Source organism: Sinocyclocheilus anshuiensis, unplaced genomic scaffold (genome assembly GCF_001515605.1).
Source record: "Sinocyclocheilus anshuiensis isolate Anshui unplaced genomic scaffold, SAMN03320099.WGS_v1.1 scaffold420, whole genome shotgun sequence".
NCBI classification, from domain to species: domain Eukaryota; kingdom Metazoa; phylum Chordata; class Actinopteri; order Cypriniformes; family Cyprinidae; genus Sinocyclocheilus; species Sinocyclocheilus anshuiensis.
Window position 1 is genome coordinate 1,009,861 of NW_015557082.1, and position 15,529 is coordinate 1,025,389.

The 15,529-nt window shown below is 39.1% G+C and overlaps 1 protein-coding gene across 1 annotated transcript; it reads right to left on the reverse strand.

Annotated features, from left to right (window-relative positions):
* Window positions 1-1,690: 1,690 nt before the first annotated feature.
* On the reverse strand, window positions 1,691-13,706 carry LOC107676954 (hepatocyte nuclear factor 6-like). The gene is made up of 2 exons (XM_016471701.1): window positions 12,530-13,706; window positions 1,691-2,016 (listed from the first exon to the last, which is right to left on the reverse strand). Exons 1-2 carry the CDS (start codon window positions 13,581-13,583, stop codon window positions 1,712-1,714), a joined length of 1,359 nt encoding a protein of 452 aa, XP_016327187.1. The 5' UTR covers window positions 13,584-13,706; the 3' UTR covers window positions 1,691-1,711.
* Between the last annotated feature and the right edge of the window lie 1,823 nt (window positions 13,707-15,529).

Here is a 15,529-nt window from a genome sequence, read left to right on the forward strand (position 1 = left end):
AATGCCCACTTTTATCTGTTCAGCAAGTCCTGCAACATTTCCAGAAATGCTACTGTTGCATTCAAAGACACTAAAAAAAGACTCCTCTTTGATTTTGAACATCTCCCCACGGAGGTAAGGTTGTGCCCTTGTTTCACACTCATTTGGCAGGGTTTTCCGAGGATTTTGGGAGAAATTTTTGGTTTGTTTACTCTTCAACAGCGCCAAGAGAGAGCGATATCTCTTTCATGGTCAGTGAAAGTTCCTTCCGTTATGACCTGTGGTAGTTCACATGCAATGCAGAGATGTCCATCTGCAGTCCTCCCATGTTTGGTTATTCTTTTAGAAAGTCCTTTTTTAATTAATTTTCCAAATGATCAACAAGATGCCTTACATATGCACAGATCACAAGTTTAATAAGAAATAGAAATACATTGTACCAATTACCCGCTTTACTATTATGAAGAGAACGCAAGTGGGAGAGAGATCAAAAGAAAAATAGGGATTAAAGAGGAGGAGAAACTGTTTTTTTTTGTGTGTTTTTCTGTTTCTGTTGTGTTGCTGTAGAGATATTTCTACCTTTTCAGATGGTTTTATTATAGACTAGCTGTACTAAATGATTTAAAGCATTGATTATTTTCATATTTTTGTTTTAAAAAAGATTCTGATTCTTTTTAAAAGATGATTGTTGGTTGCTATGGCACATAATGCCAGTTAGGGAGTGGACTCTGGCTGAGAGTATGTGAACTTTTATATTATATTAAGGCAAATATTATTGGCACTAGATTTAATGTAACATTTTAAACTGTTTACCCCTTGTCCACTTTACAGGATAAACAAAATATTTGATTTGTCAGTAAGATTTCAGTTGTGTGTGGATGTATTTTGTAACAAATATTTCCATACGTGTTTAAAATGTGCCTTGTTGTGTTTGGCTGTACCTGTCTTGACATTTGGCCTATTGTGTACCTACACGGAATGAAAAATATTCTATTCATAGTTGAAATATCATAGGTCGCAGTCTGTCGAGATCAGAAAGGGTGCACCGTTTGCTAAAAATGGTCCAGTATTTTGTCCCCAGACTTGAAGACAGTTGTCAACTAGTTTGCTTGTTGCATTACGGACAGTTTGGATTATAAGAACACGTGTTAACCACAAGTGCCATGAAACATCTCAGTCCAGCCCTCCATTTCCATCTGTGCAAAATAAACCGTATGGAGAGCCATGCTAGGCGAACGTGCGAGTCCTTGTTGTGGGAGCTCGTTCCATTTCACCTTCAGTAGAGGTCAACGTCCTTCACTTTTCTGTCCGTATCGATTAGTCTCTCAATTCATTAGCTTAGCATATGATCTGAGAGCCTTAGTGAAACAACTGGCCATTAGGGAATTGTGCCGCCGTGGGCCCGAGAGTGATGATGCAGGTGGTGACTTTCTTTGACAACCTTGCTTGAGTAACAAGTCTTCTGTGCTGTGAGCTGTGAAAGTGCTCGTTTGTCCTCAATCGCACAAACAGACCATTTCAGCTCACTTTTTTGTGGTTTATTTGAATATAATGTGGTGCTTTTCCATGTGGAGATGTTTGGCTTGATTTCATAACAGTCCCAAAGTAAAAGGTTGCATTTAACATGAAACATCGCCATTTTTGGCAGCAGTGGGATTGATTGGCACGCAACGGGTGACTGTGAGGTTGGACTGATCCAGTCTCAGCCGCCCAGGGGAAAAGGGATTTAGATTTAAGCCTTGGAGAAGGTGGTGGCGGAGGTGCCTGGCTGGCTGGGATTGGCTACATGGCCGTGATGGTGTTCCTCATGCCAGCGGTCAACGCAGCGGCGACGTGCGTTCATGAAGAAGTTGCTGACGGTGCTGAGTTCCAGTCCCAGCTGCTGCGAGATGGTCAGCTGCATTTCCTTCGAGGGCCGCTTGTTCTCCTTGAAAATGGCGATGAGTGTGCGGCGCTGCAGGTCGGTGAAGACCAAACGCTGCTTCTTGGGTGCCATATTGCATTCCTTGTGCTGCTCCTGTTCCTTACGTTTGCAAGCTGCGGGGATCAGGAAGATGAACAAGAAAGATCAGGAAAAGGGAAGTAGACAAAGAAAACGGAGAAGAAAAAAATTAATTAGCCTCGTGTTTGATCTACATATGAAATGCCCTATTTCAGAGCAAATTCCACAGATGAACGGCTTCGCAGGGAGTCGAAATGTTCAAACTCTCCTGTTTGGCTGTGGATTAATAGTGATTTAAGACAAATCCATTCTATCTCCCCGGAGGTAAAAAATCATCCCTTTAAAGAGAGCAGACAGAGCAGGCCAGCGGTGAGCACCTCAGCCTGGTCGTTGGAGACACTGCTGTTTGATTCAATATTAATGCAGTTTGGGCTCACAGTAGGAGAGTGAGTGACTGGTATACAAAAGTAGGGGTCTTTGTGTGTGAGAGAAAGAAAGAAAGAAAAGAGAGAGAGAAAAGAAAAAAAGAGAAATAAAAAAGGAAAGACGCAAGGGGGGTATTGACTCATCCTATTTTAGTGTGTATGTGTCTGTTTTTGGAGGTGGGTTCGTCCGCAGAGACTTCGGTCTGAACGCCCCTCCAGCAGGTCTGTAGTCTGAGACTTCAAACAGAGGCCACTGGAGGGCACGGACCTAAGAGAGGCAAAGTATTTTCGAACTGCCTTTAACTCACACCAAAACCTCCTTGTATATGTTTCCGTCCTGTCAATGCAGAGAGAGAGATTCTGGCTGCCTACTTCAGGGCAGTAAACACTGCGAGTGTTCTACCAAAGTGTTAGGAAATGTTTTGGTTCATTTACAGCTCACAAGCACAAATGATTTTATTATGTGCAAAGGAAATCAAATGCCTTTTTTCCAGATTTTTTTTTTTTTTACATTTTATATTTATTTTTACACTAGATGTTTTATTATTGGTTTGTTTTCCAATGCACTCACAGACCTTTTGCTTCTCTCAGCGTTTTTTTTGTGAATGGATCATTCATTTCTTACCTCCTTCGCCTCAATAGCCTGTAAAAGCAGCAGCTCTTTGCGTCTTACTCGGATTTTATCTGTCTGTGTGCGTTTGTGGAGTGACTGGAGCCAAACTGTGGTGCCATGTATCTAATTACACTGAGCTGAGGCCCATTGATCACGTCACCTCTCGCAGTCAAATCTGTTTACTACAGGCGTCTAACTGCCTGGACCGCATCCATCATATTCAGATTCCATATCAGCCACTCTGCGTTTACACACACACACGAGCGCATTGTATTGAATGCATTGTACACTTGAAGTGTACCGTTTACATGTTGACGGTACTTTAACGTGCCTATAATATTTGTTTTCGCATAACATTACTCCTATCGCATAAAGGTGTCTCGGAGCGCGGAGTCTAAAGTGAATGATGAAGCTTTAAAGCCTTTTAAATTGTAATGAGTCGTCTGTGATGCTCGACTGAAATAACTACGCCTGAAAACGCAAACCTCAGCGTATCTGACGTAGACGACCTTTCAGCTAGATTTATTTGAGGATTTTGTTTTTGAACGTCATTTGCTTTTTGTCAGTGGTTTTCAGTAGGCTACTCCAACAGCACAGATTTGTTATATTTCTATCCAAAAATCTAGGCTGTGTTTGGTGTTAAAATCTACCAGCAGGTGTCGCTGGCGCTATTCCCTGGTGTAAACGGGTTACAGGCGTAAGATTTTGTAATCAATATTGATCGATCGGTTGGGAAGGGGGCCCTGATTACTGAACCAAACTCGGCGTAGAAAAGGAGAAAATCGATAGCTGCAGACTTTAGAGCTACAGTGAGCAGAGAGTGGGACAGAAGCAGGAATATATTGTACAGAATGAAATAAGGCAATGAGTGACAGAGTGAATTGAAACATTCGGATGGGATTTTTGACAGACCTTAAAAAATCCGAACTTTGACAGTTATTAGCACGTTTGATAAATTTCACAAATTCTAAATAAAACCAGACTGACTGTAGGGTCTCTGTCTCTCTCTCTCTCTCTCTCTCTCTCTCTCTCTCTCTCAGTAGCCTGTGATATGATCTATAAAGATTCCATATGATCTGTATGGAAGAACTGGCAGAATCTTGTTATGATGTTTATGATTATAGAACGTTATACAAACTTCATATTTACAGTTGTTATTTCAATTAATTAAGCAAAACAAAATATTAAAGGATTTTCACCAGGCATCTCTTCTGTTGCAGGTGCAGCAGTGGAGCGCAACGGTCGTTTCACAAAAGTGCATTTTCGTTTTGAAAAGGTTTCTTTTTATATAAATTTCTTTAAGATTTTCAATTCTGTCATACAAAGAAATGCCTTAGGGTTTTATTAAATTGCATTGTGCCTTCTCAAGTTAAACGTAAAAAATATGTTGCGATTTAGCTGTCTTTAAAAAACATTTGACGGTATACAGGGTTGACAGTTTACAGTTCGTTTAGCCATTAGGCCTATTACTAGCCTTGTACTCACGGTCACGACACTATAGAAAGATCATTTAAATCTTATATTTCTTAATATCTATTTTTAAAATAATTAGGCTAGTAATTACCTGTACAATATCATGTTAACAAAGTTGACTACTGACAAAAGTAAGACAAAGTGATAAAATGAGAAGACACTTGTTCATGATGCGGAAAGGAATTTTAAAGAATGTGTGGAATTGTAGGCCCTACATTAAAAAAAAATGATAATAGTGAGAATGATTTCGTAAAATAATTACGCTATGATTTTTAATTTTTTTATTTTACTATTTATTTTTGCGTATGATAACAGGCTTGCTAAATTTAACATTACCTTTTCATCATAAAAGGGGGACCCCCTTTAAATGAAATGACTCTTAAGATGTTCATTTACGCAAATATCTAAGATGATAAAAAAAAAAAACCGACTCCGAAGTTTTCTACGACTGTTTCATATGTTCTCTAGCAGGGCAGTTTCTGACTTGCCTTGCTACACACCAGTGATAGCGGGGTAGGCCTGTGGTGTTCAATACCGGTCGATAAATCCGTAAATAATTCGTTTTTGAAATTCATTTCATCTAATTCATTATAGTTCCATGAAAATTGTTCTGGTAACGAGCCAGAAACTATGGTAGGCCTGCCTTGTACCAATGGGGCGCTGAGTCTAAATTATAAATAATACCAATTTAATAACGCTGCGTGCTGTGCAGTGAGGGGAATGACAAATGAGTAGGCCTACACACTGCAGAATCTGAATAATGACTAAAAAACACAGCTACACGCGTCCAGAAAACCTCATTTATGTATGGCCTATGATAGTGTTAATTAGTCTCGATGTGGGACATTGGCCAACCGCAGGTACGTCTTTAAATTACTCCGTAGGCCTATTTACCGCAAATGTATGGCTAACGCTTATATATTTTTAATAAATTAGGCTTAATCTATTCGACTATGTACAAGTGCGTTTTGTAATGTGAGCACTTGGATTTAAGCATTTCTTATCTTTTATTTATCATTTGATCTATAAAATGCTTTTTTTATTGTATGGCCCATGGGGATTATAATGTTCATTATGCTCATCAACTATGATTCGAACAAGTGTATATGAATTGTATGCAAATTCAGTCTATAGGCTTATTTGAATAACCGAAAAAAAGTCAAATAACGAGACACTATTTGAAATATGAAAACAGAGTTATAAAATAACACCTTTATGCGTCAGTTTCTTTCTTTTTTTTTGCCATTTTTTATCTGCTAGAATATTGTGTTAATTGGGAAGCTCTTCTTGTAAACAACATTGTGCTCAAGGCTCTCTCTAAATACTCAACTAAATTTAGTGTAATGCAATAAGGAAAGATCAGTATGCTAATTTTCAGGTAATTTTAAATAACAACTCGGTTAGTCGGTTATAGTTATTGAAGCCAACACATTATCGCAAATCATTAGCCATGAACTTACGTCAGAATATTTGCGTTAACGAAGAGAATATTGAAGACATAAAAACAAGGAAAATGTAAACAACATTAATAAAATGTTATACACTGGGCTACGACATAAATATGTAGTTTAGTACTATAGTGAAGCGTATTGTGCAAGTATTTTCGGTGTGCGTGCGGATGATATTTTGGAGGAATCAGTTTTTTTTTTTGTTGTTCTTTTAATTTCTGTAGTTTAATATAAAACATTAATGACCGTAGGCCTGCTTATGTTGGTCGACATAACGTCAGATACCAATTCGAATGGAAGGCGTTCGATCAGCGTTCTGTTGCTATGGTAAGTAACTTTTGTGGTGACTGGATATTGAAAGGTATAGCCTATAAACTTACGTAAAAAGACCAATAGACTTCTTGACCTTTGTTGCCTTAATTGTTGCACCCTGAGTGCAGTGTATAGTGTCTAAATCAGCAAATTATGTTCTATGTTTCAGATGGTTATCAGTCTTATATGTTCAAATCTTACAATATGAATTGCCATATGATAAATTATTGATATTGCAGAATACAGTGTGTGTGAAGGATATGATAAATGTACTAGCCATCAAAGGCAGTCATACATGTTTGAAGTATAGGAATACATTTTGCTTTATAGGCCCATGGCAGGTTCATGTCTTTGAGGGTTAAAGTTGGGTTCATCATCATGGCTAATTGGAACTATAATAACGGTTCAGTCCAAGGGTTCTCGACTTCACAAAGTCTAAATAAATAAATAAATGGTGTCTCCTGTGAAAGCTGGAGGTGTATGTGCACTCTCTTGGATTTCAAGTGGGAGGACTGAGGGAGTGCAAGGATCGATGACTGGCTGCGCCGCTCAGCCGACCAGTCTGCCTAGGATCGATGCATATAGTGCGGCTGAGCTGAAATTGGGAGCTTCCATAGAGGCCTATCCAGCGGTGGTTAAAAAGTCAGTGTGTCATGAAATTGCCCTTGTATGAATATGAATTGCTAATCTGTTAGAGGGTCTGGGTTGGGAAACACTACAGCTGATATGTGGGGTAAGTATGATGTGGGTGAGGCTTGTCACTCTAGAACATTACTAATGAGGTTACACCTTCTTCCGCTTTTTTTCCAGTGTCCTGACTAAACAAGCACATGACACTTAAAAGTCTCTCACCTTTAAAACAACCCACTGGTAGGCTACCATTTCTTTAGGACTTATCATGGATTGATTTTATCTTTCTCTCTGATTTGATTTATTGGATGTCCGCTGGTTTTATCAGCGTGACTTGGTGCTAATCGTCTCAAAGGTCAATGTTTTGACAGGGGCTGATTCTGCTGAGTTAGCCGTAAAGGCGGGTGGTGGGCGAGGTAAAGGGCCAAACCTGTAGGTTAACTACTGTACAAGTTAGTACTCAAAACATTTGTTTTAAGAACTAAGCATTTCTTACTCATCTCATTAATGTTGACAGGATCATAACACAGGACTGTTGTGGTGAGATCAATAATTGAATGGTCTAATAAAACTTGTTTAAGTTAAACATCCTCTCTATAGGCATATCGACACATTGGCATGTGTTTGGTTGTAAAGACTGCTTGACCTGCAATTACAGTGAAGTGAGTTTAAGAGGTCTGAAGGGTTGAGGGACCAAACACCCTCCACAAAGTCTTGAAAGAACATTTAAAACCTCTGAAAATACCACAGGATTGATCAATAGGTTTCATTTCTTTTGTGGACTCAAGCTGTCATTGAACATGCTCAACTACACTCTACAGAAGAAAAAAAAATAAATAAATAAAATTAATTTATAAAAAAAGATTCCAGTCAGAATTTCTTCTTTTGTACTGGTGATCTGATCTAGAGAACATATGTTGTAACATCAAAAACAGTTTTTCCATCTCCGAAGAACCATACAGCAAAAATGGTTCTTGTAGGGTCTTTCTAGGAAGGTTGTCCTTTCTGGAATCTGAAGAATCATTATTACAGTCTTTATTTGTAAGACTGTAACTTCAAGGAATATTTCAAAATGTTGACAAACTAAAACTCAATGATGCTGTACCACTAAACGATGTTGGGCTCTGGGTATCACAGCTGTTACAAGTTGGTCTGATTGACTAATTTGGCATGTTGTGGGCTCAATGTGTGCGGTGTAATGGCACACCAACAGAGTCACTACATTGTTAAATGTCCCTTGATGCCTCAAGATGTGTCAGTAACCAGTCTCTCAGCCTCTGGAGGGAACATGTGGTTTTGAATCTAACCACACTGGTCAGTTTGAATGTTTTTTATGCACTAGGGTTAGGTTTTGTTGTTGTTATTGTTGTTGTTTTTGCCAATTAAAGGCTGTGCATCCACGCATGTAAAAATACACACACAAACACACACACAGACACACACACACACACATATATATATATATATATACACTCTAAAAAAATGCTGGGTTGTTTCAACCCAATGTTGGGTCAAATATGGACATATTACATTGTCAAACTGTAAATGCAAATTAATTCAATAATTAAAATTATTTTGCACGAGAAAGATTTACAGGAGTTCTTTAATATGATGTGACCAAATAAATGACCCTAACTGGCAATGTAAGAAAAATAATTATGTTTACAGTGGAACTATAGCTTTTAGGTCACTCTAGGATGCATCAGATAAAGGCATAAAGTAAAGTATATTTACTACATGCCCAAGTGCTTTGTGCCTTGACTCAATCGAGTTGGAGGCGTTGTTCTGTAATATCAGCTATGATAAAATTATTACCTCCCCCACTTGGTATAAGATTTAGTGGTGACGCAATGCAATTTAACCCTTTGATGCTCTCCTCCTAGGCGGTACGGTCTCTTAGCAATTTGATTTAAAGGTCACTCTCTCCTATCGATCCATTTTGGCGGGCGAGCACAGGGATTGATCATGAAAATCTAAGCTTGCGGAGACACTACTGCACGCATTATAGAGCAACCGTGTTAGATCTTATGGTGCCGTGTACATATGTTACTCAGTCCTCAATTATTTTAAAGAACAGGAGTAATGAGCTGGTTTAAGATATTACATAAGATACTGTATGTTGTCTGTAATAATGGCATTTACTGTTGCAAATAAGGTTAAAACATCACGATGTAAAGCTGAATAAACATATGCCATATGTAGACATAAATCTAAATATAGATGCAATGGCACCTACGTCTCAAGCAAACTACATGCGCATATCCACGTTGTTTGCGAATAAGAAATTCTTATATTCGTATGCAGGCTATGTATTATATAGGCTACACGTACGCCTAGATTAGAGTGAATTTTGAGCAGCGTTTAAGTAACAACAAAAATTGTGATAAGTCGCTATTCACTAAATTGACGCCAACGAAGCGAAGTAGCCTTGGCTTACGAGGTTACCATAGCAACAGTTCGCTGATCGAGCGCTTTGCCTTTGAAGTGCGTAGTCAGAACAAAAGTAGCTACTGTCTTTATTTAGCACTTATTTTTTTAGATTTACTATTCACACTGTTTAGATTCACACATAAACATCACAGTGTTTAGATTTAAGATTCACTTTTATAGTAAAAAAAAAATTGGGTCCATGCAAGATGAACCTCGACATAACATTGGATATGAAAACAATACATTTAAAAGTCGACTCCCCGTAAGTCATTAAATAATGCGCATAAGGGAGAAACCCTATCTTTAAAATTAGAATAAGTCAGTAGGCCAAAGGGGGAGGGGACGAAAGTGAAGTTTCTCCCATTTGGTTCAACTCAAGCTATTGAAATAGCAAACCGAGCAATGGAAATCAATACAAATTCACTGCTTGTAATATAGACCCAAACTATGATGCGAGACTAGTCACATAGGGCATACATACTGTGGGTCTAAAGATGCAGACGTAGTCATGGAATTTGCTTGAGAGTAAAAGACTCTCTTCGAACATCCTGAAATAATCATATTTAAAAACGACTTACATGCATTTGTTTACCAAACAGGTGACCGCTCCTTCATTTTTCACTTCTGGCTCTATCAATTATTAAGGTCAACAATGATCATTTTCTTGGCCTGCCAAACCCCGTCTCCCCTGAAAATGCCTCGATTCGCTAATCCTAAATCAATTGCGTCCATCCTCGTGGGCTGGGAACTAGAGGCGAGACTGGAAGTCATTTTGATGAGGAGGATGATGATGATGTTGAGTGAAAATCAAACACTCCACTTCAAAGTGTTAAAGTGTGTATATAGGCTATAACATGTAGTACCAATCCTAAATCGACTGATTGCACTCAATTTCATGGGAGAGACTAATTCTTATCTGTGTAGTTTAACAGAAATTGTGGTTTAAGAAAACACAGAAGGGCAAGGGGGTGGGAAGAATTCCCATAAGGATGCTATGCAAGTAATTTAGAGAACAGGCCTTAAATTACATTTAGTTTAAATTTATATAAGAAAAAAGGCAAATTTACCATCTCGTCGTGGTACATTGCGGATATAAACACATTGTTTTATTGTGTTGCTTTTGTTCTCTCGCGCTCATGACTAGGGGAGACTCAGTATGATACACAGTAAAATCTGCATCCTTCCTGCTAAACGAAACAGTAGGTAAATCCAGAGTCCAATGGGAGAGAGTGCTGAGCCGGTATAACTGATAGATGTACTGGCTATCTTTATTGATCGCTTTATTGATTGGGCCAAATACATTTAGATGGAGTGTGGAATACAGCACAGATGCTGAGGCGAATTGTTTTTCATCATTAATGCAATCTTTAAACATTGCGCATTGCGCAGTATTTGAGGATTGCAATTTATCTGTCATATTTACGCGTGACATGTCTGATTTGACATATATAGCCTACGCTGCTTAATTTGTCGTTTTTATATTCTAAAATATTATTTGTGTTTGTTTTTAACTAGCATTGCTGTCAAAAAAAAAAAATGACGCTTCAGCGGCCCAGAAGAACACTACCAAATGATCCCACAGATACAGGCATTTTCACATTAGCCAAGCAGTGCCACTGTATTGATTTTTGTGACTGTGATGAATTTGGAATAGTAATTTTAATTTATTGATTGATGTAGTGAACGAGTATTCCCAGACTCTCTATGAAACACAACCCCCCTTCTACATGCGTGCAGTGCATAATGGCTCATTTAAATGCACTTGCTTTTGTTATTTGCATACCATAATTCCTCATTGAGCTAAATTTACTATAGATCCGAGACGTGCAAGGGCTTTTTTTAATAAAAGGTATTATTTTATTCAAAGAATGCCGGGGTTTGTCACATTACTGTTTTAACAATAGTTAATACACCTACACAATAGCACGTCTACTAAAAGCTACAATGTAAGACGTTTTAAAATAATTTATACGTGATATTTCTAATATTTTTCGCATATATATAAACATTATTTAAAGGGTCACACTTTAAAGTGCTTGTGTAATGATAGCATCATGAATCGTTAAGTGTAAAAGCTAAGTTGCCCGAAAGACACAGAGTTACTATACATCTAAGTTACTACCTGTAGCAGTATAGAGTTTGTCTTCCGTTTAGGGTAACTTCCTTTTAATAGGGTGTGGATGGGGGAAAAAAAATCTCGATGCCCAATTAGCTTTAACAGCAACGGCACTGAAGAGGACAATTGAATAGCGTTTAAATCTTTATTTACCAGAACAACTTTAAATGCGCAAAGGAACAATTTACATTCCATTAAGTGCTTTTCAACGGGGCATTGACTGGAACTAAAATATGCCACTATATCCTGCTTAATTGAACCCACAACTGAAATACGACGTGAGGTGATAGGTTTGGACGGGTCAGCGGCCCCTATGCCAAGGTAATGTCCAGTACACATACCTTTTTATTCAGTTTTACACAGTTCCTTTTGAGTGAATACCAGGTCAAGATTGCACATTTGTCTGTACTGTTTTAGTTTGAAGGAAAAGGAAAATAAATGAAGCTGAGTAGCTATAGGTGACAGGTTGGTGCAAAACAAATTTTTGCTAATGTCTTTTGAAGTCAGTGGAATCAAATTATTTAGAAAGAAATATTTTGAAAAATAAATATCAGTTTTTAATTGTACTGTAATGACCTGCAAGTCATGATACATTAGGCATTTCAACAAACATAAACACCTACAATATGCCACAGATGGTGTATGTTATTTTTTTATTTTTTACACGGGCTAACTGATTTCTCTTGCCTTCAGTCTTAAACACATTCTAATAATTTGACAGTGGCTATAATTATGTACCTACATTTGCTCAGCAAATATATTATCAGCAAATATAGTCAGTGGAATAATTTTAGATGTCGCTAAAATACTTGTTTATTTAATTTAAGGATACACGGCTTGTTTGTCTGCTTTCTAAACGTTTTAATCATTATCGTCTGTAATTTTATTGTCTTTCAGACGCCTTTAGGTGAAATATGAGATGTCAAGCACAACTATTAAGAACAAAGAATATTTGTGGGTCCATGCACAGTGTATTGATTACCTTATTGAAGAGTATGGAAGGAGATAAGACTAAAACATTTTTTTGTATGTTCACACAAAACAATCACACAAAATCTTGTTTTGTGTGATTGTTTTGTGTGAACATAAAAAAAAAATGTTTTAGTTTTATAGTTTTGATTTCCTCTTTTGCACGAGGAAACTTCAGTGACCCTCACTCACCTGCAAGCCTAAGGGCCGACATGCGCTGGAACTCGGGTTCCTGCAGCCACTTCCACATCCGTCTGAACGTCTCCCGACCTGACTTGAGTTTACTCCAGGGTTTGGGATTCCGCAGGAGGTCCGAGAGAGTTCCTTGAGAGCGACACAAGATCCTCTGGGCAAAGATTGCCTGTGGGATGCTGTACCTCTTTAACTCCGCCGTTATCCGCTGAGCCACCTCTTTAGTGTTGATCTCCTCCACCTGCCCTGACCCACCACCCTGTCCGCCGCATCCTGCTGCCTGCCTGTCCCGCTCCAACAGCACCGACCCGTTCGCCTGAGAGTGTGAGTGACTGTGGTGGTGGTGGTGGTTGATGCCGTTAAGAGAAGACATGATGCCCGCCCCGTGGCCTCCTAAACCCCGCGCCAGGTGCTCCTCGCCGCGGCCGAGCATCGCAGCGTGAGTCTCGAAGCCTCCCGTAGAAATCATCTTGTCGTTCCCCAGGTGAGCAGTCGGACCGTACGCGCTCAGAGTCTGCTGAGAGTTGTGCAAAGACCCAAGGCTGTTAGAAAGAGGCGATAAAGGTGGTCCCATCCCGGACAAGTCTTTGGAGTAGTGGCCGTATAGGTTACTCATAGACGCGAGGCCCCGGTCATCCCGCATCAGCGTGAAGCTGCCGCTTACGTTCCCGGCGGCGAGACGCTGGTGCGCGGGATGGTGATGAGCGTGAGGGTGCGGGTGGTGGTGAAATTTCTCTGAGACGTTGGATATGGGAGGCAGATGGTGCTGCAGCGGCGTCAGGGTGGTGTAAGTGCTGCTCAGGCTCATTCTCGAATCGCACGACATGGTCATCGCTGGATGCAGAGGACCGGACAGCGAATGGTCCGTGCGATACTCCCCAGCCCCGTCCAGTATCGAGGCCATGCTGGACACCATCGCTGACCTCCCATGCGATGACACCAAGTTCCTATGTGTCGCCGACTGTCGCGCGTGTGGAGAGTTCATCAAGTCCCCCGTTTGATGGGAGTGTGACACGCCGTGCAGATTCCCAATGTTTTCCATTCTAAGTTCCATTGTTGAAAGACACTGTTTTTCCTCTCCCTCTCTTTCCTTTCTCTCTCACACTCACCCTTCCAATAAATTTTAAACGATCTCAAAGCCGCGCCATTGATCCCTGAGATCTTCAATGTTAGTCAATCCAGCATTTCACCACGCACATGTACGAACGCCTGGTGTCTAAACGCTTGTATCTATCGCCGTGGCGCGCGTCTTACTATTGACAGTCGAAGCTGACCGAGTGAGAGTGTCTGCCTCGTGACCGCGCAATATATTAAGATGTGCTGTGCCTGTGTGCACGGTTGCGCGCACCACACAAAATAAAGGTTCTTCGGGTATTCTTAGGTTCAGCAAAGAGCCTTTTTTTTCTAGTCAGGAAAAAAAATTGGTTATGTGGGGATCTTGAGGTAGTTTTGTAGCTCAAAAAAGTCTTGTTTCATTATACAAGTTCTTGAGCCTATTGGTTTCTGGTTTGTTTAAAGCGCCAGTAGACGTTTTCTAAAGAACTAAAGAATAAAATATACTTGTGAAACTTCATCAAGGTGTACAAGCCTTTTTAAAGGGTGTACACTCACTCTGCTTCAGACTATGGCTGACGTCACCAATACTGTCTGTTGTACAGACGAGAGACACCTAATATGGGTGATTCACTTATGCTCTCACAATTCGTCCCTCTGCTGTCGTTAAATTAGAGAGCGTATTGTATTTTTTTTTTTTTTTACATATATGGCGTGACATCTGCACACTTTGACACTAGCGGTGTTGTTTTGAATTATTGGGGATTCCTTTGTGGACATGATTCATCGGTTTCTCCTGATGAAGTTGCTTAACTTGGCGCCAGCGCGCAACATCTAAATGGTTAAATATTAATGGATTTCCCAAACCCAAAGTAGCCTAGATAAGATAGTCAAATTCCTTTTGAACGACATGAGATCACATGATTAATTATATCATATTCGTGTTAAACGTTTGAAAGTTTAAAGAAATTTCATTATCAGCCAAATGGGCTATTTGCAGTTTTATACGGATTTATGTTGTGGCAGAAACTCATGTGATGTAATTATTGGCAAGTTGAATAGCCGAAAAAAATAAATAAACAACCGTATTAAAACAGAGAAAGAAAGTGAGCAAAAAAGGGGGGGAAGTCAAACTTTATATTCACTCAAGTTTTAGGCTGCATACAATTTCATTAGACAAGTTTCAACGAGATATTTGTTTTGTATTTCCATGATGCTGCATGGATAAGGATAACATGCAAATGTATTACATTGATTTTTTTTTACTTAGTTGTTACATTTACATACAGGCCTGGCTTTGTGATTCACTAGTCTTCAGTTTTCAGCTAGGCTACTTATTAGTAGGCCTGTTCTACTTATAAAAAACACTGTAGGCCTATATGGTTACTCCAAAAGTAGTGAGATTACAGCCTATGTATTTAAAATGTTATAAGATAATAGTTAACACTGCTAAAATTAATTTGATGTAATGAATATGACAATATTTAGTTGTTATTGTTTTTTTCCCCAGATGATCACTTCCGGTTCACGCCTATTATTAATGCACTCAGTCATCGATCAATACATCGATCATCTAGAATGGGATGGGCAATAAATGTAATATATTTGTTTTCTCTAAGAATGGACTCGCGAAGGGTGAATCCCCATTGTCACTGACTAGGCCCACTCATTTATTTGACTATATTTATTGCCGTCAATAAATAAAACGGAAGAAAAACATCGATATATTTATAGGCTAAATAGAAAAAGACCACTTTCTTTTCGGTCGAATTTCATTGGATCTTAATGCTGGATGAGGAACAGCAAAACAGTTATCTTTGTGTGTGTTAAAGACCCAAAGCAACAATACTTAGCTTAACTTCATTTAGCCTCACTGCAAATATCCAGATAGGAAATTATAATTTTATTATAATGATGAATAGGACCATGACATTAGAAAAAAACAGC

Excerpts from the sequence above, each read along its gene's own strand:
- LOC107676954 (XM_016471701.1), bottom strand. The coding sequence starts at position 13,583 with ATGGAACTTAGAATGGAAAACATTGGGAATCTGCACGGCGTGTCACAC. Across the intron at positions 2,017-12,529 it reads GTCGGCCCTTAGGCTTGCAG|CTTGCAAACGTAAGGAACAG; the intron begins GTGAGTGAGGGT and ends TGATCCCCGCAG.